Source organism: Vicugna pacos, chromosome 9 (genome assembly GCF_048564905.1).
Source record: "Vicugna pacos chromosome 9, VicPac4, whole genome shotgun sequence".
Lineage (NCBI taxonomy): Eukaryota > Metazoa > Chordata > Mammalia > Artiodactyla > Camelidae > Vicugna > Vicugna pacos.
In genome coordinates this window covers 8,469,215-8,495,115 of record NC_132995.1, presented here as the reverse complement: position 1 = coordinate 8,495,115, position 25,901 = coordinate 8,469,215, and the positions used below count along the sequence as shown (strand labels likewise).

The 25,901-nt window shown below is 42.9% G+C and overlaps 1 protein-coding gene across 1 annotated transcript; it reads right to left on the bottom strand.

Moving 5' to 3' along the window:
* Positions 1-17,136: 17,136 nt before the first annotated feature.
* On the bottom strand, positions 17,137-19,020 carry LOC116282279 (insulin growth factor-like family member 1). Its single transcript, XM_031682103.2, has 4 exons — positions 18,980-19,020; positions 18,354-18,407; positions 17,976-18,240; positions 17,137-17,674 (listed from the first exon to the last, which is right to left on the bottom strand). Exons 1-4 carry the CDS (start codon positions 19,002-19,004, stop codon positions 17,665-17,667), a joined length of 354 nt encoding a protein of 117 aa, XP_031537963.2. The 5' UTR covers positions 19,005-19,020; the 3' UTR covers positions 17,137-17,664.
* Between the last annotated feature and the right edge of the window lie 6,881 nt (positions 19,021-25,901).

Below are 25,901 nucleotides of genomic sequence, written 5' to 3'. Positions count from 1 at the left end.
AGGGACTTCCCGGTGGGACCCCAGACTCCACTTCCTTCTCTGGCGGGGTTGCAACCAGGATGCTATGTGGTCAGGTCCGGGGGAGGTGGGGAGGTGGGGAGGTGGGAGCCCGTGGTAAAGCCAAAGGGCCCCTCACCTAGCCGAGAGCAGGGATGGGGAGAGGCACACAGGCCCCTGGGCACCTCGCCCTGTGATTTCTGGAGGACCTAGGGTCTGGATCCCTGCCCTGCTTTGTCTCTCCTTTCAGTGGGGCATTGGACGGATCACCAGGAACTTAATGCTGAAGAGAGGCCCCGGGCCTCTTCTCCCTTCCTCCTGCAGGGCTGAGGAACAAAAGATCCCACTTAAAAAACCCTCCTCCCAGGCCTAAGCCCGATGTCATTTAACCCTTGCAGCAAACTGAAGAGATGAATATTGGGAAGCTCGTTTCACAGTTGAGTAAACTGAGGCCGGAAGAGGGCTAGTCACCGTTGCTGACACATGGGAGACAGTAGAGCCTGGTGGCCCAGTGCCCCCGTTCAGAGCCAGGCTGCCAGCGTTTGAATTCTGGTGACATTCCAGTGTGTAAGCTAGGGCAGGGTCTTAACCTTTCTGTGCCTAAATTTTCCCTACCTGCAAATGGGACTGATAATTGAAAGTACCTAACTCAAAGGTCAATCCCTTAGAAGACGTCTGACTCATACTGCCATGTAAGCATCACAGGGACTTGACCTCAGATCTGTCCCTGGTAGTAAGCTACATGCTTTGCTTTGTATGTGTGCCTCCAGCACTTCCCTTTTGCACAAGAGGGAATCCGTGGTCCAGAGAGGACTAGCCATTTGCCCAGCATCACTCAGTGACTTGGGATCACCTGTTGAGGCAGAAGGCTTTCCTGGGGGCTCTGCCCTACCCAGGCCCCATTTCCCACTCCCTTCTAGAGCACCTGGTGAGTTCAGGGCAGGCTGCCTGGCTTGTTCTTCTTCCTTTCTTTCTACTTTGTTAGATTAAAAAAAAAATTTACAGTGGGGAGGGTATAGCTCAAGTGGTAGAGCACGTGCTTACTATGAGGTCCTGGGTTCAGTCCCCAGAACCTCCTATTAAACAACAAACAAACAAACAAATAAGGAAACCTAATTACCTCCCCCCTAAAAATTTTTTTTCACAAAAGTAACATATGCTAGCTGTAATGAGTTGAACTGATACAAAATGTTGATCACCTGTGTTTCACTCCCTCCAGCCCTGCCCACCTGAAGTCACCAAGAACAATGTGGTATGTTTTCTTCCACCATAATCTCTGTGCTCAGGTAGATCATGCTTACACTATCATGCTATCACTGAATGGTGCCCAAGGCAGCGCTAAGCACTTTCATGAATTATCTCAGCACATGCTCCCAACAGGTCTGTGAGGCAGATATTATTAACCTTGCCTTTTTACAGTCAGGGAAACTGAGGTTATTACCTTCAGGGAGAAGATGGTGATGCCAGAGTTTATCTGCAAGCTTCCTGGCTCCAGAGATTAAGTTCTAAATCACATTCTGCTTCCTACAAACATATATAAGGACATATTTTTTTAAAATAATAAAATCAACATATTTTTCAAAGTAATAAAATCAACAATGTCTTGTAATAACCTATAATGAAAAAGAATATGAAAAAGAGTGTGTGTATATATATATATGTATATATATAAAACTGAGCCACAGTGCTATGCACCAGAAACTAACACATTGTAAATCAACTATAGTTCAATTAAAAAAATAATAATAAAATTAAAACCATAGCATCAATTTGCCTTTTGTCACTTAATATTTCATATGCATCTCCAGGTCAGTACATCTACATAATTCTAATCTATCTTTCAAAATAGTTGCATAATGTTTCTTGGTCTAGGTTTACCATTTTGACATAATTTCTTTTTTGAAGATTTCCAGTCCCTCTCCACTGCCAGTGCTGCAAAAAAAAAAAAAAATCAGACATAACAGCGTTACACATTGGAGTGTTTATAAGTTGAAAATATAGACTTTCCAGATCAAAACATATACATAGTTAATAGATATTACCAGATTGTTTTCCCCAGAAGACTCTTAACAATTCATATCTCCATCACTAATGTATTGGAGCCCCTGCTCACCCCAGAAGTAGGTGTTATCGCTTCTTCAGTTTATGGGTATAAAGTGATATCTCTTTGTAACTTTAATTGGCAATTTTATGACTACTCAGGAGATACTATTTTTCTGTTTGCTGCCCATTTGGATTTGTCTTTTGTCAATTGCCTGTTAATCAACACTGTCCATTAAAAAAAAAATTGAAGTTCTTATCACCAGAGACAAATTTTTTTTCTTTTTCTTTTTCCCTTTTTATTGTATCTATACAAAAAGATGGATGTTAACCTAACTTATTTTGGTAATCATTTTACAATATAAGTAAATCAAACCACCACCCTGTATGCATTAAACTTACACAGGGATGTATGTCAATTATTTCTCAATAAAACTGGAAAAATTTTTAAAAATTAGATTGTTTGCCTTTCTGTTATCAATTTGCAAAATAAAGAAAATAATTCCACTTAATGAGATTGTTGAGTTGTTTTGTGTGTATATTTTGTATCTCAGTTTTTTTGGGGGGGTGGGGCTGTAATTAGGTTTGTTTGTTTGTTTATCTGTTTATTTTTAATGGAGGTCCTGGGGATTGAACCCAGGACCTTGTGCATGCTAAGCACGCACTCTACCACTGAGCTATATCCTCCCTGCTCAGTTCTTTTTAAAAGCACTAAAGAATAAGTTGGTCATATAGAGAAGTGTACAAATGCACTTTTTATAGAATTAATACATCTAATAGAATTTATAGAGTTAATAGTGGAGAGCTTTGTTAATTTGCACACCATAAGTACACTTTGTATCAAGCATCCAGGTCAGGAAAAAGCTACATTTAAAAATTTAATAGATATTGCCAAATACCATTCCAATTTTTTTTAGTATTTATATTCCCCAGCAATGTGATCAGTCCAAAGAATGGTATTTCATTATTGTTTTACTTGCATTTCATCAGCATTAGAGAGGTGATTATCTTTTCATGTATTAAACAGATGTTTGCATCTATCTTCTGTGAACTGTCTGCTTATCTCTTTTAATCATTTTCTTCTTGGGTTGTTGTATATGGGAATATTAACCCTATATCTGTCAAATGTGCTACAAACCTTTTCCTCCAGTCTATTAAAATGTTTTAAAAGATGGTTTCTTTGTTTTGTCTTGATTTAAGAAGACTTTTCCACAAACAATATTATAAAACTTTTTTCTATTGAAAAAATGTTATTGTGTGTTTTACTTTTAGACCTTTGCCTCAGCTAGAATTTATAATTGCATATGGTGTGAGGTAGGGGGTCTCACTTTGTTTCCAGACAGTTAATCATTTGTCCCAGCATCATTCATGAACTAGATCTGGTTTTACATTTCAGCCCTGCCACATATTAGCTGGATAACCTTGGGCAACTGGGAAGCATTTGACATAGTTGACCACTTCCTTCTTCTCGAAATGCTCATTTCCCTTAGCTTTTATGTCATAAGACTTTCTTGACTTTTCTTCTGCTTCTCTGGCTGGTTTTTGTTCTTCCTTTCAGACTCATTCTTTCCTTCTTGATCATCATACCTTTTCTGCCAGGTGATCTGATCCAGAAAATGGCTTCAGCCACCACCCAAATGTAGATAATTTTCAGATTTTTATGTCCAGCTGGGAGCTCTTAGTTGAATTCTGGATCTGTGTATCCACTTGCCTACTTCACATCTCCACTTGGATGTTCCACAGGCACCTCAAATGCAAGATTTCCAAAATGGATCATGATTTGCTCCTCTAAACTGATTCTCCTCCAGGAGTCCCTGTCTAAGGGAATGGAAAGGCATCAATCTGAGCACCCTTCTTGACTATTCCCTACTCTGTCCCCAAAACAGCATCCAAAACGATGCCCAGCACATAGCAGGTGCTCAGTAGATAGTTACTGAATGATTTGATGAATATCCAATCTACCCCCAAGTCAAATTTCTATCTTCTCCTAAATATCTTGTAAATTAAAGCACTCCTGTCTATTTCTGCTCTCTCCACCTTGATTCAGTCACCATCTCCTCCTACCTGGAGTTTGCTCCCACTTCTTCAGTGACCTCCCGTCACACGCCCTGGCCCCTGTGAGGCCCAGGCTCAGATCAAAAGCCAGTCACATTTTTTCTGTGGCCTCTTATAACTCTTGAGATGAGACCTAAGCTCTTCATGATGGCCGACAGAATGGGCTGCTTCTACCTCAGTCACACCTCACTCATGGCAAAGACTCTCTTCAGAGACCCCCAGCCACCCGCACTTCTTGCTGCCTTTGAAGAAACTTTGACTACCCTACCCCTAGGGGACTCTGTACAAAGAGGAATCTTAAGAAATTCAGCAACTTCGTACCTTAGCTTTAAGATTTCAAAACACTCGGCTAACCTTTTGTAAAAAGACAGGAATATTTACACATCAGATTCCCTAATGATACTAAGAATGCAATCACTAGCCAGGTGGGGTGAAGTCTTCCCTTGTTAGAATTGTATGTATTCTGTCTCATCAGCCTAAAATTGAGAGATGCCCTTGTGAACATTTACCGCAACTTATAACGATGGGTCATTGTTACATTTCTTTAACCCTGAGATTGTATTACTTGAATACTTTTTTGATAGGAGGAAGTCGGGTTTACTTGCTATATTTTAGGAAGTTCAATTTTTTAAGTATTTAACTCCCCCATTGGCGGGAATACCTGCTCAACTATAGAGAGCGACATTCTCCCAGCATCAACAAGACAACGTCTTAAAAGATTACACTCCTTCTTGATCTTGTAACGGGTCACATGACCCACAAAAATGACACTGGGATCTGAATTATGTTAACTGTCAATGATATATCATTGAATGTACAACCCTGTCTCAAAAAGCTTATAAAACTGCCTTGATTTCTAACCAGCAGAACAGTTCTCAGAGCTTTGTGAGATGCTCTTCCCAGGTTATACACCTCAAATTTGGCTCGAATAAAATTTTCCATTTCTTTCTTGATTTACTGATTAATTTTTCATTGACATACTTGGCGTAGTCGGCAGAACATCAGAGACACTCACCAGAAGACACCTGGAGTCTACCTGGAACCAGTGCTTGGTACCAGCATGGGCCCATTGAACTTCACCAGCTTCTCCGTAGTCCTCAGATGTTCTGGAGAGTTCTCCTGATGTTCAGATCTCACTGTTTGGGTGATGATCCTAAAATTTTATTCAGGCTGCTTTTCACTTAAGACTCAGAATCTTAAGGGGCAGCAGTGCATTTCCCAGGCCAGGGACTAGGGGGTCTGGGGGAGAGGTCCAGGGAAACGTAGGCGGCTGGGTTTTTGTTAAATCTGGCTTAAACTGAGAAAAAAAAAAAAGGGTTGATATGTAGTCTGAACAAAACTTTTGCTGATGAAATGAGAGACTGAATTACTCAGTTTTGAAGAATAAAGGGACAGTTTGCTCTTTCTGGTCACATGGTGTCCTCAGGTGACTGAGGATCTCGGGGAAGTGTCTTGAGGATCAGCCTCACTATATGCAGCGGTCCCACAGGGGACCCCATCACGACCATCAGGTAAGAACCACTTGTCCCCGGTGCAGAGGGGCGACGCAACAGAGGCTGATCACCTAGGGCTCCGAGCATCCCTGATGGTTTCAGGCTGTCACAGGGAGAAACCAAGCCATGTGAAAGAAGTCAAATCAACCCCAGGGTGACTCCTTGGGAAGCCAGACTCAGAAGTAGCACACATGCAATCCCGCACACTGTCCTCAGAAAGCTGTTCAGATCATATCTCATATCTCATCTGAATAAGGTTACGAAATGAATACAGGGAAATTGTGCCTCAAAGGCCAAACAGCTCCCGTGCAAACAGCCACCTGTGGGGATACCAGCTGGGTTTATGTATGCCTGCAAGGACTTAATTGGGAGCTAAAGGAAACTGGGCCCCGAAATAGCCACATTGGGGTTCTTTTGGGACTCCAAAACTAAATTTTGGGCATGCAGTAAAAGCCAGCAGTCTTCTGTGCCTGCAGGGCCTACTGGAAACAACAGTGGTGTTTTTCTCTTTCCTAAAATGAGATTAGCAGGGAAAAAATATTTGTGGGGTCAGCTCCATGGATCCTTTGAATTGGAGAAACATTTACAGTACTAAAATTTTAGAGAGCGCTCATCTTGAACGATTGCACCTGTTTTAACCCAGGGATATTCCCTGAAAGTGTTTGTAAATAGATTACCAAAACAAAAGGCCATCGATCTGACTAAAAGGACCGTAGCTGATATTTGGAGCCTAATAGGAATTTTGGGGGAGGCCTTCTCCCCTAAACTAAATAAAGGAAAGTAAAACAATCCAACAGAGATGAATGGGGCTGTCAGTCCTTTGATATCATTGAAGTGGCCACCCAATTCTTTGAGAAACTCAAAATTCCTTGTCTTATAGCTCCAGTCTTTGCAGGACCAGAGGTGTGGCTTCAGAAATAATCCAAAGTCCACCAATTCTTTTCCCACTCCCCAAATCCCCTCTATTTATCTTAAGAGGCTTGTAAGGTTTGAATTTTTTTTCTTTTTTACCGGCCTCAGGGGAAAAAAGTCATCCTAGGAGGAACTTGCATTTCTCCTCCAGGCCTTCAAAATGCAAATGTTCTACCTGCTCTTCTCCAGGAACTCTAATCTCTGCCATCTTTTTATACATGCAAATTTTGAGAAAGGGGAACTTGACTTGTCAAGCACAAACAGAATTTTTTTTTAATTTGCATTCTTTTTTTATTGAAGTTTACTCAGTTTACAATGTTGTGTCAATTTCTGGTGTATAGCATAAAGTTTCAGTCATACGTGAACATACATATATTCGTTTTCCGTATTCTTTTTTTCATTATTGGGTATCACAAGATATTGAATGAAGTTCCCAGTGCTATACAGTATAAACTTGTTGTTTATCTATTTCATATATAGTAGTTAGTATCTGCAAATCTTGAACTCCCAACTTATCCCTTCCCGTCCCCTTTAACCCTTGGTAGCCATAAGTTTGTTCTCTAAGTCTGTGAGTCTTTTTCTATTTTGCAAATAAGTTCATTTGCATGTTGTTGTGTTTTTTTTTTTAGATTCCATGTATGTGTTATCATATGGTATTTTTCTTTCTCTTTCTGGCTCATTTCACTTAGAATGATGATCTCTAGGTCCATTCATATTGCTGCAAACGGCATTATTTCATTGTATTTTATGGCTGAGTAGTATTCCATTGTGTAAATATACCACAACTTCTTTATCCAGTTTCCATGCCTTGGCTATTGTAAATGGTACTGCTGTGAACATTGGTGTGCATGTGTCTTTTTGAATTATAGTTTTCTCTGGATATATGCCCAGGACCGGGATTGCTGGATCATTTGGTAAGTCTGTTTTTAATTTTTTAAGGAAACTGCATACCAAGAACAAATAGAAATCTTAAATGTCTTCCATAGACGTGAGTAAAAATTTTTAACCATCTAGACAGGTGACTTTGATTTGTTCCAACTGCCAGAAACCCAATTTGAATTCAACCTCTTTTGTAACTGATGGGTTGTACATTGTTGTACCTGATTCATGACTGGAATATTGAAATGGGAATTATGAGGTCTCTGTCTGTTTGCATGTTTGTACATATCTATATACATGTTGTAGATATATGGTATTGAGAGACAATTTGTAAAAGAGCTCTATTTAATTGGCTTAAAGGAAATTAAGTGCATAATTAAATATTTAGAAATAGAAGAGAAACTGGCCAGAATGAAAACTGAGTTCACGTGATCTAGAAAATATTCAGTACTGAATTTACATCTCGTATTAAAGTTAGCTTAAGCTTATTGGTTCTGATTAATAGAGATGTGTCTTAGAGCAATGGTTCTTTTTTATGTCAATTTTTTGAAATTAAAAAAAATTTATTTGTTGATGGAGGTAGTGAGGATTGAACCCAGGACCCTTTGCATGCTAAGGAAATGTTCTACCAACTGAGCTGTACCCCCCCAAACAAAAAAACAAAACAAAACAATCAGAAAAAGAATAGAGACGTGTCCTTAGAGTCATCAACATTAAGTCGTAATACTTTCATTGTACTTAGGTTTACTAGATGTCACATGACCTTATTCCTGTTACAAAGGTTGTCACCAAGAAACATAATGATATGACGAAATTTTTAAGTAAATAAAATAGAGATAAATGAGAAGAGCTTTTAGGTAAACTCTTTAGGAATAACTGTGTTTTGGGCATGTCTGCTTTAAGGATAGTACCTCCAGATTTTGGTAACTTGAAACTAAATCAAGTTAAAACAGGAATTCATTCACTATATGGGTCACTTCAAATAGGATAAAATACTAGGACATTAACTGCTGGGCAGGTCTAAATTTACCTGCCTTTGTCTTCTTAGAAAAGGAAGGCTAAAGCGTTAAGTTTGTCAATCAGGAAATGCTGGTGTGACGAACAGCTTGTAATTACTTGCTTCTTGGTTTTCACTAGAGATTAAGGTTTTAAGGTTAAGAATAAGGGAAATATTTCAGAATGCCAGGAAAGTGGGATGTGTGTTTTCAGCCAAGAAGGCATGCGGCATGAAAATGCATTTTGTTAGAGGAAAAAGGTGGTTTTATTGTAGAGCTGGTTTCTGTTTCCAAATGGAAAAGAAAGTCAGGGACAGATTAATATAGATACAGAAAGTTGCAGAAGGTTTGCAGAGGAAAAATACAGAGTTGTGTGCATGGTCAGGATTGGCTAAGATTGGATTTAATTAAGGAAATGAATTTTAAAGGTACAATGGTACAAAACCTGAATTTGCTTCTTTCTCTAAGAGGCCAAAGTTGTCTTAAAATATTGAACTGCTTTTGGTAATGATTGTGAGTTTCTGTGTTTAAGGGATCTGTATTTGCCATTGAAAACTTTTATTGTCAACTTGGTTAAGTGAATGCGTATTTTTTCCACAGTAACCTATGATTCCCTTTGACCAAGTGTTTTAAAACTTTGATATTTTTGACAAACTTCCCATAAAATTAGATTCTAAATGAAATTCATCTGACCTCTAGCCAACTTTGAGGTTTTCCAAAGGTTGTGGAACCCTTCAAAATATTTGTTTTCTCCATATCAGAGAGAGGAATATTAAACTAATTGGGCTTATCTGGTATTGTTCAATTTCCTGGCATTGTCAATTAAGTGATGATAAAAACTTCTTTGATTGTATCATATAGGCAGATGTTTCTAATATACATTCTAGAAATTATATGGAATTTGTAAAATTCTGGTATGTCCTGGTGAATATCATCACTCAGAATTTTAGTGTGTGTCACAGCAGTAACAAAGGCTCTTTTCAATTGTAATCGAAAGTCTTTAACCTTGACTTTTTAAGTTTTTGTTATTTATAGATAATTATTGTTGTACTCTGATACTTTTGCAAAAATGCTTTTCTTCAAGATTTATAGAAAGGACTTTTGATAGGTACAGATTTCTGGTAACTTTCAGGTCATACCACCAAACTGGGTAAGAAATTATAATTAGTAGAAAACCTAATGGCTTCATAAAACTGTTAAAAGAAGATTAAGATCACAGATTAGTCACATGGGACTTAGTGAACTTATGAGTATGGCTATAATTTTTGGTCTTTGAAATATTACTGATTTTTAGTCTGTGTTTTTCAGATATAAGGAAACTTTCAGATTACACCTCTGTAAGTAGAACTGAAATATCTTTCATCTCTACCTGATCTCTCCAGAATTTGGAAACTCATGTTGCCAGTAGCTTTCCTAGGTATATAAGGGGGGCCACCTCCTAACAGGTGCAGGAATCTCAAGACATTTTGGGGACCTCAAGAAGAGAGGAATTTACCAAAATCCATCACCCAAATCTAGAGCTATCACAGTCAGAATATGTGACACGCTCTTGGTGTGGCTTTTCTGGCCCTAAGAAGTTCAAGCCAAGATTCTTTATGAAAAGTTCCAGCACAGACCATTTAGAAGAGTATATGGTCAACTAACCAGATTTTTGGTAGAAATGATGGTAATCTTAGAGAGAAAAGATTATGTTTCAGTGAGTATTAAATTCTAGTTTTGTTAATTGAGGTCAGTATTTACTGGCTAAGACTTCCTAGATAGCTCCTTGTAAAGTTTAGTTATTAAAAGGACATTCTAAGTTTGTTTTGGAAGTTTAGCACATACTCTAACTTGGGATGAAGATCTGCTTTGCCATGACCTACAACCAGGAGATTATTCATACTGGGAAAGATATCAGATAAATGGCTTGCTGCAGCCACATTGGAAGGGACAATATCAGGCCTCCCCTGAATGAGCTGCAACTCCTATTTCTTTTATTATTTTTTTATTTTTATTTTTTTTAACATTTTTATTGATTTATAATAATTGTACAGTGTTGTGTCAAATTCCAGTGTAGAGCACAAGTTTTCAGTTATACGTGAACATATGTATATATTCATTGTCACATTTTTTCTCTGTGAGCTGCCGTAAGATCTTGTATATATTTCCCTGTGCTATACAGTATAATCTTGTTTACCTATTCTACAATTTTGAAATCCCAGTCTATCTCTTCCCACCCCCCGCCCCCTTGGCAACCACAAGTTTGTGTTCTATGTCTGTGAGTCTATTTCTGTTTTGTATTTATGCTTTTTTTTTTTTAGATTCCACATATGAGCGATCTCATATGGTATTTTTCTTTCTCTTTCTGGCTTACTTCACTTAGAATGACATTCTCCAGGAGCATCCATGTTGCTACAAATGGCGTTATGTTGTCAGTTTTTATGGCTGAATTGCCATTCCTATTTCTGATATCTGACTTCCACTAAGATCAGCGCTACCAGAGAAGGAAGAGAAGAAGATGACATCTGAAGTAGACAGCTGCTGACCCAAGATGCCAGACCAAACCTGAATACTGATTACTTTGACAATTGCTCACAGTTTTGCTTATGAACCACATGTATTTCTTGGGCTCAGTCATATGCAAATTTCAAAAATTAATCCAGTGGGGAGAGCGTAGCTCAGTGGTAGAGCGCATGCTTAGCATGCACGAGGTCCTAGTTTCAATCCCCAGTACCTCCATTAAAAAATAAACAAACAAACAAACAAATAAATGAATGTAATTACCCTCCCCAACAACAACAAAAAATAAGTTGAAATAAAATGTTTAAAAAAGAAGAAAAAATCAAACCAATTGCTGGGTTTATGGCCAATTGCCTGTGTCTCATGCATCCAGGTTGCCTTGGTGGATTTTACCTCTTCAAGGCTCTAATTGGGTGGCCCTTAGAAACTATTTTAAAAGGAAGCCCAGTACCACGCAAGCTAACGTTACTGCCAATATCACTAAGCGAGACCTTTCTTACTCGGTCAGCTAATCATGCTTGTTTTGGCCATAAATCGTCCTTTTATTAGATTTTTTAAAACTTTTTTTATTGATTTATAATCATTTTACAATGTTGTGTCAAATTCCAGTGTACAGCACAATTTTTCAGTTATACATGAACATATACATATTCATTGTCACATTTTTTTCTCTGTGAGCTACCATAAGATCTTGTGTATATTTCCCTGTGCTATACAATATAATCTTGTTTATCTATTCTACCTTTTATTAGATATTGAATATTAGGTAGCTCCTAATAGGACCCAGTGGATTTATGGAACAAGTTGTGATGTTGGATTTCCCCGGGTTGGTTAGGGAGATGCGCAATTGGTTTCCCATGGGCCCAAGGTCACTTACAGGCAGGCTTGGAAACAGCTCCTGCCAATCTGTCAATCTGCACGCAGGTTTCTACCACTTTTCCACTGATCTAACCATTTGGCCATGATATTTGTTAACTCATCTTATGACCCACAAAGAGTCAAATTTCTGCTCTGGGCAATCCTCTCCCCAATTTAGGGGAAATACTAAGAAAATGGTTTGGTTCAGGAGAATTTTGGTTTAAATCTTTGCTAATGACATTGTTGTTTCTACTATCATGTTAAATTATAGTTTGTGGAGCTTATAAAGCCATAGTTTCCTGTCTTTCATGCTGTGTATCACTGGCGCAGGGGAGAAGATGCAGCATTTTTTTCCGCGGTTCCCTCTTTTTTACCGCCAGAGGGCGCGCCATCACCATCTGATCACAGGCGTCTCTGCTCGCTTTCTCCCTAACCGTGGAGTTGCAGGTGGGCGTCTTAGCGTGCAAGGGTCCTGTGCTGTGATATATCTTTAGGCCCTGACTCTCCCAGGGAGTGGTTTGCTGCTAATAACAGCAGTGGCAACCACAATGATGAAGAACTAAGAGCCAAGAGTTACTGGGTTTTATGGTGATGTAGAAGATCACACAACAATTTTGTCCCTCAGATCTGAGTCTATAGACACAATTAGCCAGGGTGCAGAGAGAGAGGAACAGAGTGAACAAAGGCAAGGTGATGTTGTAGAACTATAAGAAGGTGGATGTTTCCGGGTTGTAAAAGACCAGAATGTATAGGGAGCCACATCAGCAGTATCAGGCTATGCTGAGACTTGTCTGGTACAATGAGATCTGGACTTCATGCATGGGCACTAGGGAGCCACGGAAGAGCATATAAGGATGGGGATGATGTACAACACCTTGGTTTTTTTTTTTTAATTTTCAGATAAGTATCTCATCATCTGACATTTTTATTTAGGAATAGAACACCAATGATTGACTTGAAGTTAATCCAATATTTTTATTGAACACTTTATTCTTCAGATTTGAGCCATTTTGTATTTCATTTTTAACACTTTTATTGTGGTATGGTTCCTGTACAGTAAATTAACATGCATTTCAGATGTACACTTTGATGAATTTTGATAGATGTATACTCCAATGAAACTACTACCACAATCAAGACAGTGAAAATTTCCATCCCTGCCCAAGAGGTGCGATTTTTGAATTCCCAATTTATCCCTTCCCACCCCCTTTACCCCCTGGTAACCATGAGTTTGTTCTTTATGTCTGTGAGTCTGTTTCTGTTTTGTAGTTGTTTGTTTGTGTCCCTTTTTGTTAGAATCCGCATGTAAGTGATATCATATGGCATTGGCCTTTCTCTTTCCAGCTTACTTCTTTTAGAATGGCAATCTCCAGGTCCATTCATGTTGCTGCAAATGGCATTATTGTATTCTTTTTTATGGCTGACTAGTATTCCTATATATATATGTGTGTATGTATGGCACATCTTCTTTATCCAATCATCTGTTGATGGACATTTGGGTTGTTTCCATGTCTTGGCTATTGTAAATATTACTGCTATGAACTTTGGGGTGCAGGTGTCTTTTTGTATTATGTTTTACTCTGGATAGATGCCCAGGAGTGGAATTGCTGTATCACATGGTAAGCCGATTTTTAGTTTTTTTTAAGGAAACTCCATATTGTCCTCCAGAACACCTTGTATTTTTGAGAGCTCATTCTGGGGATCAGAGAGGGAGAGAGAGTGGGAGATAGCAGACAAGCTTAGAGGATGCCTGTAACCATGGAAACTTCTGCAAGGCAGTTTTCAACCCTGAGGGAAGGCACAATTTGTGTGGTCCACACTTCAGAAGGCAGCAAAGATGCCGAAAAAATCACGTCTGTGATAACATTGCTGAGCCACTGGGACTAACCTCGTCTAAGGTCAGCCCTCTTACCAAATTCTTCTGCCCTTGGACACTCCAGACATTCGAATGATTTTTGTTATTTTTTCTTTCAACTTCCTATTTGATTAGGACTGTTGTATTTACAGCATCTTTGAAAGGCTGTCTAATATAATTGCTGTGGTAGGTTGAAAAATGGCCCCCCCCAAAGATATCCATGTCCTAGTCCCTGGGACCTGTGAATGTTATTTTATATGGCAAAACTACAACCCCTAAAAGGGTCTTTGCAGATGGAGTCTATTAAGGATTTTGAGATGGGGAGATTATCCCGGATAATCCAGCTGGTAAATACAATCACGTGTATCCTTCTAAGAGGGAAGCAGAGGGATATTTGACCACAGACAGAAAACTGGGTGATGCGTAGACAGAGGCAGGGTTTGGGGCTCTAACTCAAAGACACCAGCATCCACCAGAAACTGGAAAAGGCAAGAACAGATTCTCCCCTAAAGCTTCCAGAGAGAGCATGGCTCTGCAGACACCTTGATTTCAGACCTCTGACCTCCAGAACTATGAGAGAATCAATTTCTGTTATTTTAATCCACTAAGTTTGTGGTAATTATACTAGGTACTGAAAGCTCAAGGGTAAGATTATCAAACTAGGTTTATTATTTATTGATTTATTTTATTGAAGAACAATTACAATGTGTCAATCTCTCATGTACAGCACAGTGTCCCAGTCATATATATATATATATCATCAAACTGGGTTGGGGAAAAAAAGCCCAACTCCATCTTTCCAAGTGACATAATTTAAATATTAGCATTGGAAGTAAAACAAAAAATGAAAGAATTAAAGGGAGAAAAAGATAAACCTACTATCATAGTGGGAAGCTTTACCTCTCAATAGCAGAGAGAACAAGCAGAAATAATTAGAAAGGATATTAAAAGATGATAAAAAACATAATTAAAAACATGACCTAATTGATATTGACAGAATAGCGCACCTCTAACAAGAAAATCCTTTCTTTTCAAATACCCGTGAATTCTTACCAAAGTCAACCTTATGCTAGAAATCCTGAACACATTTCCAGAGATCAAAGTCATTGATAATATATTCTCTGACCACAAAAGAATTAAGCAATAAATCAATGACAAATGGAAAATGAGAAACTCCATAATTGCCTGGAAATTAAATAATATATTATTGAGAAGGGATGAAATAGGGTGATGTAAATAAAGAATCAGCTTGTGTCCTTCCAGAAGGAGGTCCCTCTAGAAGCTAGGGGATGAGTCCAGCAGGGACATGAGTCCACCAGGGGTGGGGGAAGGGGTTGAAGGAATGGTCACCATCAGCTGCAGTGTCACCCATAAGGACCCAGGCAAGCTGGGGGTCCCTCTCCGGGGGTCTGGGACTTGAACTGGGAGTAGGGGGGAGGGTTCCCACTGAACGGCGGCAGAGGGGTGGTAAAGCTGACCATGAGAAGGTTCTCTTCTGAGAGCAAGTGGGTAACAATAGCAAGTCGAAGGGCAACGGTGTGTGTGACAGCGGGATGCAAAAGGGTCTCTTCTGCAGGGAGGTGCGTGACTGTGGCCGGTGCCATGGAGAAACAGACAAGACGGAGGCTCCTGTTGGCCCATCCCTTGGCCAAGGCTTAGGGTAACGTATTAAGGGAGAGCGGGGGTGATGCTCTGGGAATCTTTGCATGTGAAATTAGGTGAGTATGCGAACACTGGAAAATATCGAGGAGTCACTGCTGGATAAACAGGAAGGGTGGGGGAGTAAAGCCCTGAGATCTGTGGGCTGAGAGCGGTTTCCTGGGTGGGACGAGCGGACACTGTGAGAAATCTTGGGATGTTTGGGGCGTAGCTGGGACACACGGGAGATCTGAGGGCTCTCTTTGATGACTGGGCAACAACGGTGCAAACATACTGTATATGGCTGTTAAGTCAGGTGACTCTGAAGCCACCTCGTAGGAAGAAGTTGGAGTTGAGTTCGCTGAGTCAGGTGACTGCCCTGTGTGATCTGCATGGGAAATGTGAAGTTTTGCGGTGGAGGTGAGGCTGGTTTGGCCTGGGGTGAGGGAAGTCCCCAGTAAGTGTGAGGTGAAGCATCCTCTCCTGGCCTTGTGATGCTGGCAGGAGAGAGTGAGATGCTGGGGGAGACTGGCCTGTTACCTGGAAAGTCAAAGTTGGAGGACCCTTTAGCGGTGGAGTCAAACTTGACCCCTGTCTCCTGAGATGCAGACATGGTAGAGAAACTGGCTGCTCCCGGGACTTTCTGCCTGCTCCTCTGACTACAGAACCGGGGGTTGGGCTTGTGTCTCGTGTGTGTGTGTGTGTGTGTGTGTCTGTGTGTTTGTATGCGTGCGTTGAGGGAGTGTGTCCTCCAAAGGAACGCGCAAATGAACAAAGCAGACAGATATGCAGAGATTCACTTTCCAAAGTGTTCTGTCCTTTTGTCCTGAGATTGGGCTTCCACGTTGTAGGTGCTGGAAGCACCAGTGTTAGCAGCTGGAGGGTGACAGCAGATCAGTTCTGAGAGTGTAACAGGGAAGAACAAATCTGACTCCATATTGGATCTGTTTCTTTTACTTTAAACTTTGTGTTCTATTGCTTGTTAATCACTAAAGGAATGTTGCCTACAAGCTTAAATTATATGTAATGGCCCATCCCTGGGAACCCTGCCTCCCAGGTAATGAGCATTAAGCTAAAATAGCTTTGTTTAGCTCACAGGAGACATCCTGACCAGGCCCCCCCTGTGAAGGGCTGCGGGAAGGAAGAAATTAACACCTCCCCTCCAGAGGCTGACGGGAAACAGGAAATGTTTGCCTTTACTCCCTTCCCTTTTAGTATAAAAGAAGCCTGAATTCTAACTCAGGCCAGATGGTTCTCTGGGGGCGTTAGTTCACCATCTTCTTGGTCCACTGGTTTTCTGAATAAAGTCACTATTCCTTGCCCCAACAACTCGTCCCTCAATTTGCTGGCCTGCTGTGTGGTGAGCAGTATGAGCTTGGACTTGGTAACAACTGACCAGAGCTGACAAAAGTAGGAAGGTAAGAGTCTTACAGATTGTCTGCTTGGACCTTTTCTTCTGCTTTGTGGGGATACCAAGTCCAATCTGTCTGTTTCCAGTCATAATGCTGACAAATTTTGATTTATTCCAAGGAAATAATTTTGGAGACAAGTAAGTTCTTCCTGTGTGAGAGTCTCAACCCCTCACATCACAGTGTACTGGCTGGTGGAAAGTCCAGCCCTGGGCTTGGATTTTCAGGAGAAAAGACTTCTCTCTGCAGTGCCGACGCTTCCCCCCCGCCCCTCCCTCCCCCTCTCCCACCGTTAGCGCTCAGAGCCGCCCCAACCTGCCCTGAGCCCTTTGCCCGCCAGGGGGCGCGCTGGCCCAACCGCCCTCCTGGGAGGGGAGTCAGGCCCCTCCCTCCCTGTGGGTCGGTTCCCCACCTTGTGCCACACCCTGTCGAGGTCAATGCGAGAAACCTGAGCCTTGTGATTGAGATGAGACTTTTATTCAGTGAAACCAGGAGGTCGTGGTATCTTGAAATTTGTTTATCTCTGGGAAAAGCAGGCAGACCTTGCACTCTTGGAAACCAGAGGAAGGACTCATGTCCAAGGGGTAAGACCATTCCCAACGCTTCAGGCTCCCACCATGACAGGATATGTAAAGCTGCAAAATTTATAAAGTGCCTTGTGTTTTGCACCTGGTGGAGAAAATGCCGGAAAGGATGAAATATCTCACGAAGGGTCCCCAGTGCCAGCCTAGGGATTGTCTGATGACACTGGCCACAGGGGTAATTGTGAGATGTCATGGCCCTCAGCATCTCCAACAGTAGAATAATCTCTCACAATTGTCCAGGTTCATAGGAAGGGGACTGGTCACCTTACTCAGGGCAGATTCAGGCTGAGTGTTAAAGAGGAGAAAGAATGAGGAGGAAGGGTGGAGCCTGAGTGTCTCCTGTCCCCAGATATCCACGCCACACCCCAGATCTAAGGCAATATCACGTCCTTCTCTCCAGGCTCATTCAGGAAGCAGAATCTAGCCGTCTTCTGGTCCCCTGATCTCTGGTCAGCTGACACTGAAGAGAGAGACAGAGAGTGAGCCAGAGAGTGATGGACAGAAAAGGGGAGATGAACAATCGAGGCAGAAGAGTGGAAAAGGAACACATAAGAAGGACAACAAAGAGGATGCGAGAGAAATAAAAATGAAAGGAGAAAGAAACAAGCAGAGAAAAAGAGAGAAGTAGATTGAATAGAGTGGGTGGACAGGGACAGAAGGACACGGAGAAAAGTGCTGGGGGGGTTGAGTCATAGAACAGGCATCCAGACACTCCCTGCTCTCCTGCACCCCCTCATCCCTTGGAAGGACCAGAACCTTACCTGCGACAAATCCTATCATCTGAGGATGGGGCCAAGTAACAGTTTTGACCTTTCACCTTCACCACGAAGGATTCCTGGGGCCTCCTAACTGACCATGGGCAGCACTGCTCGAAGCAGACCCTGAATGTGCAGTTGCCACACTTTCGGGTCCTGCCCAAGGGTACCACAGCATCATCATAGCAACAGTGCTGCAAGGGGTCATAGAACTGGTCCCCACATCTCCTGTGTGGCTGGCACAGCATCAGATGAGTGTCTGTGGGGGACACTGTAGAAAAGAGAGCTGGTGTGGGCCAGGCAGCAGGGCAGGCAAGTCCTAGGCTGGGATCTTCTGGGAGCTGCACCCTCACCCCCAAGGGTCTATGTCCCTCCTGGGCTCACCTGGGGCTCCGTGTGAGCAGAGGAACAAGAGGATGCAGAGAGCGGCTGATACAGCTGTGGGAGAAGAAAGGGATGAGGCGGGGCTGATGGGGCAGCCACTGGTCCACCCAGGGAGCCCAGTCTTGGGAAGGAAGGGAAGGGTCCGAGGGATCGTTTGTCCCGATTGAGGCTCAGGAGACAGTTAGGGGCAGACCTGTGTTCAGCATCTGGGGATTACGGGTCTGTGGAAGTTGAGGGGATACAGGCAGGACTCTTAGAAGAAGTGGGTTTAGAGTTCTGAGGAATGTAGGTGTTTCCAGGGAGGGAAGAGTTTAGAGGAGGAGGCTCAGGTGGAGTCAGGCTCTAAAGGGGACTGAGCTGACACTGGTATCGTGTTACGTAAGTGACCAATATGAAAATGTAGAAGACTGGGTTTGGAGTGGGAACTTGGGATACTTGGGCATGAGTTTGGGAACTGAGTCAGGGATGTGGATGGGGCTGATCTTGGGGACATGGAAAGGGTACAGCTGGGATGGAGTCACCCGTCTGGCTTGAGGCTGAGGGGGAAGATTGGGTTGAGGCAAGGATGGGGTTGTAGCTGAGATTGGAGATAGGCTCCAAGAGAATCGGAGTCGGGTCCTCCTTACCCAGGATGCAGCATCGTGGAGTCATGGCTCTGAGTTGGCTGCAGTGGAGTCAGTGGAGGTTTGGCAGATCCCAGCAGGTGCTTTTATTCCCCAGCGAAGGGCTCTGATGTCAGCCCTCCCACCTTCCTGCCTGGCCGGCAGAGACATGCCGTGCCCTTGGGGCAGGAGCAGGTTTCAGATGTGGAGTCTGTCACTGTCCAACATGAAGTCCCCATGACTCAGTATTTTCCACACTTGTGCTGATTGCTGACTTCTTACATCCGACCGGGGGGTGGGGGGCTGTCAGCTCCCTGAACTCACAGCTTCAGGCTAGGGCCCCCAACATAGGAACCGCTCCCCACCGCAGCTCATGGTATTTAGGCAAAAAGAGACTCTTCTTTGCACTTTTGAAAATACCAGATTGAACAAGGTTGGGAAAAAGCGGAAATGCCTCAGGAGGATGCTGGGGTGGCTCATGAAACGGAAACATGGAAAAGGCCCTAGAGGACCCCCAGGACTCACACTCTCCTCCCGTCAGTCTCTTCATTAATGGTCATTTATTCAGAAGCACCTGAATAATCCACTTAGCACCTTATGCTAAATTCAGGCGCAGGTGACAGAGTGGTGAGTGGGACATTCCAAAGTCACAGTTTTCAAGGAGTTTCTGAGAGAGAGGGAGAGAAAGACAATGGGAAAGTAAAGGATGAGTTTGGGTTGTAGTCAATGTCGCTATCAATGCTCCTTGTCTGTGGGAGAAATTCCAGCACCCTCAGTAGATTCTCAAAGGCGTTGACCCTTCGCATGCATATTGAGTGGGAGATGAATGTGTAATTTCTTCTGGGAAGAGCTGTCTTGGGGTCAGAAGATAAAGGATTCACTTACCTGGGGAATGCTGTGGGGTGAGTTCTGTGGGTCCATGTCACCCTGTGCAGTGAGGACTAGGAGGTCCCTCTTCCATATCCTGCAGGAGTCCATCGCTTGGTGGAGCGGATGACCCCAGACTGTAACCCAGCAAGGTCAAGGTTCTCTCCAGAGCTTGGAAAGGTGACCTGTCACATTTGTAGGAGTTTGCCCCTCGACACCCCTTTCCTGCATTTGGAAAATCCCTGCCTTCTGTGTCTCTGCTTCCACAGTAAAGCCTCCAACACTGTTCTTCCAGACTCCCCTCCATCTGGAGCATAGACTCGGGCTCCTCCTTGACATGCTCCGCATACCTGGCAGAAGCTACGTGAGTGACCTGGTGAGGCAGGAATGGAGCCTCATGATGAGGCAGGAACCGCATCAGTGCCCCAACCCAGCAGTGATGGAGGATTCAGGGAGATATCCAGGTCAGCTCCAAGGGTTGTCCCAAGGCAAGTCTGATGTCTCTCAGGTGAAGGCAGAGCTGTCCTCACAGGCCCAGCTCTAGGGGGTAGTCGTGGGGTGGACACTGATGCTCACACGCCAGGTCTCCTGTGTAGAAAGTGACTTTTCCTCTCTGAGCCTCAGTTTCCTTCCCTGTCAAATGGTGATGATCACTGCCTGTTGACCCGTTGGTTTTTGATCTAAAAGAGACGACAGACACATTTAAGAGCCTGAAAGTAAAGATTCGCTGAGGATGAGTGGTGTGCCTGGCCCTGTGCTGAGGTTGCTGGAGACACAGTGATGACTCAGTGGCAGGTCTGGTCCCACTGTAGGGGGCTATAGACCATTCTTAGCTCATGATGGTTCAGAGAGGTCAGATTTGGGTAGAGGAAACCCAGGGGATGTGGGAGCCCGGATCAGGGGGTGATCACACGCCTTGGGAGTTCTAGGAGGGCTTCCTGGAAGAGGGGGTATGTGAGCTAAGATTTCAAGGATGAACTAGAACTGTGAGTATTTTAGGAAGGCTGAGCCCAGAGAGGGTAGAGGAGTGGGAGGGGGCAGGGTCAGCGCCTTGTGAGCCCCCGGGAGGACTCAGGATGTTATCCTCAGTGCACTGGGTACCATGGCCAGACCCTGAGCACAGAAGGAAGACGTTCAGATTTGTGTCTACAAATATCCCAGGATCTGGCTGCTGTGAGGAGGGTGGACAGGAAGGCTGAGACCTGAGTTCAGAGCCCAGGGAAGATCCTGCTATAGCAGAAATATCTGTGCAATTACCCGAGCTCCTAAATGTTTTCTTTCTCCCATGGAAGCAGAGGTATGCTCCCCTTCCAGCCCCACATATCCACTCCCGCCACCAACCAGTTTCTGGCCTCCCATCTCCTGCAGCCTGTGGAGTAGAGCGGTGCTTTCAAACTGTGGATTGCAACCTTTTAGTAGGTTAGATAACCACTTGAGTTGGTCAGAAGGGCTATAATTTTTTAATTGAAAAATATAGATGAGGGGAGGGTAATAGCTCAGTGGTAGAGCATATGCTTAGCATGCATTAGGCCCTGGGTTCAATCCGCAGTACCTCCATTAAAAAAACGAAAAAGAAGAAAGACAAAAGGGAAAAGATTGGGCAATGGATTAGAGTGTGCTGCACAGAATCTTATTAAATATTATACTGAAACCTGGCTTCAAGGATTCGGAATCGATGTAATATTTATTTTTTCACAGAAAGTTGCAGCCTATTGGTTAAGAAACTCATGAATGGAGGAGGCTCGAGGCAAGGGTGGATTCTTTCTTTGCTAAGCGCTACCAATTTAGCTACTCCGTCATGTTTTGCAGTTTGGGGCCTGTCGCTCAAGACCTTGATTCCATTCACTTTGTGGGATGGCTCCAGGCAGAACGAGACCCAGCGCTGGTTGCCTTTGCCAAAATCTGGGATGCAGTAGATGCCAGGGGAGGGAGGAAAGCTCATTCTCAAGGGCAGGATTGGGATTCTGTCTCTGAAGAGGGATGAGCCCAGACTGTCCTCCTAAGCCTGGAGCCTCGTGTCTCAAGGGAGCTGAGTCACTAAAGAGTGGGAGAGTAGAGGGAGATCAGGATGGGGAGGGGTCCCGGGAGGATCTGCTGATGGGAGGGCAGTGCTGGTTCTGAGATCTGTAGACACCGAGAGCCACTAATGCAACAGCATTGAGACTCTGGGGTGAGATCGCCCTGGGATCACATCCTGCCTCGGCCCCTTCTCAAGGTATCAAAAAAAGCCTTTGGGATGGGGAGGTATAGCTCAGTGGTAGAGCACATGCTTAGCCCTCACTAGGTCCTGGGTTTAATCCGCAGTACCTCCTCTAAATAAATAAACAAGTAGACCTAATACCACCCCCCTTACACAAAGCCTTGTCCAGTCCCCCCACCAGCCTTCCAGAAACCTTCATCATCTTGTACCCACTAGGGGACCTCACTGTCTGGGGACAGCTCTGTCTTCTGCACGAGAGCCCAGATCTGTGAGGAAGGACCTGGCCTCTGCTGGTTGAAGCCATGATTAGGTGTTGGGAGCTGCCTCTGCTTATGGCTAAAGAAGGTTCTAGCTCTCTTGGCAATAAGTGTAGGATCCTGACTTCAAAGGGCTATTTGTTGTGTTCTCTCATTCTGCTCCCTGAATCCAAGCAAGATGCTGACCCGAGGTCCTACTGCTGGTCAGTGACTCAGGCTGGTCTAGAACCCAGGTCTCCTGAACCCCAGCCCAGGGGCCTCCGAACACCCTGGCTCCGCCCATCTAGGAAGGACAGGCAGATTCTGCTCACAGACAACCCTGAGCAAGACCCAGGTTGGCATTCCCATGTGTCCTTGTTGGGGCTGGCAGAGCTGGGCTCTTGGATGTGATAGAGGGGAATGTTGTCAGTTTCTGCCCTCACCGGATTCCCCACTGGCTTCCTCTTTGCCCCAGAAATAGACTAAGTCTCCCTCCTGGCAGTATCAGGGTATTTTTTTCCATCAGGCCTCAGCCCCTCCCAGGAAACAGGCAGGAATGTGGTGGACTTTCAGGTATACAGAGAGAATGTCAGGTATGCAGGAGTTGGGGTGGGGCTCCCCAGAGCCAGAAGGCTCCTCCTCTGCTGGCTGAGGGGGAGACTGTCACTACTTTGCACCAGCCACATCCCTGGGATTACAGAAAAGGATCCCTTCTCCCTGCAGAGTGACTTCAAGTGATGAGAGAATGGGTGATCAGATTTGACCCAGCCTTGGTTGGATCCTCCATGTGATATGGTGAATTAAGAGCCTAGATGTCAGAGTTAGCTAGAGGAACAGGCTGTAGACTGTGTCTCCATGAGTGGTGCCAGGGACAGCACTCCTGAGCTGTGATCCAGGATCTAGATGCCATTGTTTCTGTTCAGTGGCCTCCTGACACCTCAAAGCTGTTGCATGGACTCATGGTTTTGCTCCTGCCAAAACACCTTGTGACTCCATGGCTGTGTTACCCAGAAGTTCAAATGCATCCACAATCAGCCCTGGATGTAAGGCCAAGTGGGAAAGGCAGTCTGAAGCTTCCCAGCTCATTCAGACAAGGAGGTCCTTAGTGCATGGGAATGATGCCAAGTGTCCTGCACACCCTTCATGATTCCTCATTGCCCTTGACTTATCACAGTTCCTTGTTACAACCCAAAATGTCTCTCGTGGCTTGACTCTCATGTCCCCAGCTGCAGGCTTCATCATTTTTTTTTTTCAGGCTTCATCGTTTTTGTTCCTCTTTCTGTGCTTCGACTTCAATGTCTGTGTCCCCCACATTCACCTGTTTCAGGATTTATGCACAATGGGTCTTGTCTGACCCTCTCTCCACTTTCTTCATGTGCATTCTATTCACTCCTCAGCTTTCCCTTTAAATGTCACCCTCCAGAAACACCCACGAACCCTGAAAATGAGGTCAGCAACCACACTGTATCCCAGCAGCACCTTGGACATCTTCTGCCGAGCACTTGTCACAGCTCTCTGTGGCTTTGCTGTTAAGGAAGTTACTCAAGAGCCAGGTTCTTGTGGTTTTGGATCATCAATGAAAGGGAAGGAGTTGTTTCAGGGACCAAATAGATTAAGGGCTTAAATTTCATTACACTAGACCAGCCTCCATGCCATGCAAGCAGGTGGGAAACAGAATCATACTATGAAGTGAATATACTCAGGGGAAGTATCATGTGACAATAGAAATATTCAAATTGATTGAACTGGTCAGCACCATCGGTGTGGACAGTTCTTTCTGCTCTTCCCACTCTCACCCCCATTTGAAATGTTTTTACTTAACTCTTTTGTGTGTGTTAAAATACACGTAATATAAAATTTAAGATTTTAACCACTAAAAAGTATATAATTCATTGGAATTTTGTACATTCTCGCTGTTGTGCAACCACCACCACTATCTAGTTCCAGAATATTTTTATCACCTCGAAAGAAAACCCCATACCGATTTAGCAATCACTGCCTTTCCACTCTCCTCCCATTTCCTGGGAACCACTAATCAGCTTTCTGTCTCAACGTATATAACTGCTTTGTATTTTTTAAATAGTTAGAATGATATAATATGTGATGTTTTCTGTCTGACTTCTTTCACTAGGCAAAATATTTTCAAGGTTTATCCATGGTATAGCATGTATCAGTACTTCATTCTTTGTATGACAAATAATATTGCATTATATGGATATGTCATGTGTTGTTTATCCATTCATCAATTTCAGGACACTAGGGAAGTTCCCGCCTTTTGGCTATTACAACCAATACTAATATGAATGTTTGTGTACAAGCTTTTGTTTGAACACCTCTTTACAACCCACAAGTGAATTGCTTGTTCACATGATAATTCTGTTTAATTTACTAAGGGACAGACAAACTAGTATTCACAGTGGCTGCATCAGTTTATTCCCACTAAGAATGAACAAGAGTTGCAATTTCTCCATGTCCTAACTCTTGGTTTGTTTTTTTTTTTTTTTGATTGCTTAAAAATCTTTTCACTATTCCAGTGGTGTGAAGCGGTGATTCCTAGTGGTTTTGATTTACACTCTCTAAGGATAACGATGGAGAAATATCTGTTAAAGTCCTTGGCCAGTTTAAAAACGGTTGTTTCATTTGGGTTATTGAATTCTTTATATATTCTGGATAGTATATCCATATTCGATATATGATTTGCAATGTCTTCTGGGTTGTCTTTCACTTTATTTCTTTCATTTTTTAATTAATTTCTTTAAATGGAGGTACTGGGGATTGAACCCAGGACCTTGTACATGCTAAGTATGCACTCTACCACTGAGCTATACCTTCCCCCATCACTTTATTAATTGTATCCTTTGATACACAATGTTTTAAAATTTGATAAAGTCCAATGTATCCTGGGTTGGTGTTTCTTTGTTTTGTTTTATTTTTGCCTCAGTGCCTTTGGTGTCATATTTAAGAAACCATGCCAAATCCAAGGTCATGAACATTTAGCTCTATGTTTTCTCCTAAGACTTTTATAGTTTTAACTCTTGTATTTAGGCTTTTCATCCACTTTGAGTTCATTTTTGTGTATTATGTGAGGTAGAGGTTCACCTTCATCCTTATGCCTTGGGTATCCATTTCAATCATCACCACATGATGAAGATGAGTCTTTGCACAATGAATGGTCTCTCTGTCTTTATTAAATTAAAGATACCTCTGTTAAAAATTAATTGCTTATAGATATTAGGGACTATTTCTGGGCTCTCAATTCCATTTTATGGATTATTATGTCTATCCTTATGCCAGAACCACATTGTTTTGATTACTGTAGCTTTGTAGCAACTTTGAAATCAGCAAGTGTGACTCTTCAAACTTGTTCTTCCTTTCAAGGTTAGTTTAGTTATTCAAGATCCTTAGCAATTCCACATGAATTTAGAATAAGCTTTTACATTTCTGAAAGAAGGAAAAAAAAAAGCCTGCTTGGATTTCAAAAGGAATTACATTGAAACTGTAGATTGCTTTGGAGAGTATTGCCATCCTAAAAATACTGTCTTCCAATGCACAAACAAATGTCTTCCCATTTATTTAGGTCTTGTTTAATTTCCTTCAGCAATATTTTGTACTTTTCAGTGCCCAAGTCTTGGACCTTCTGTTA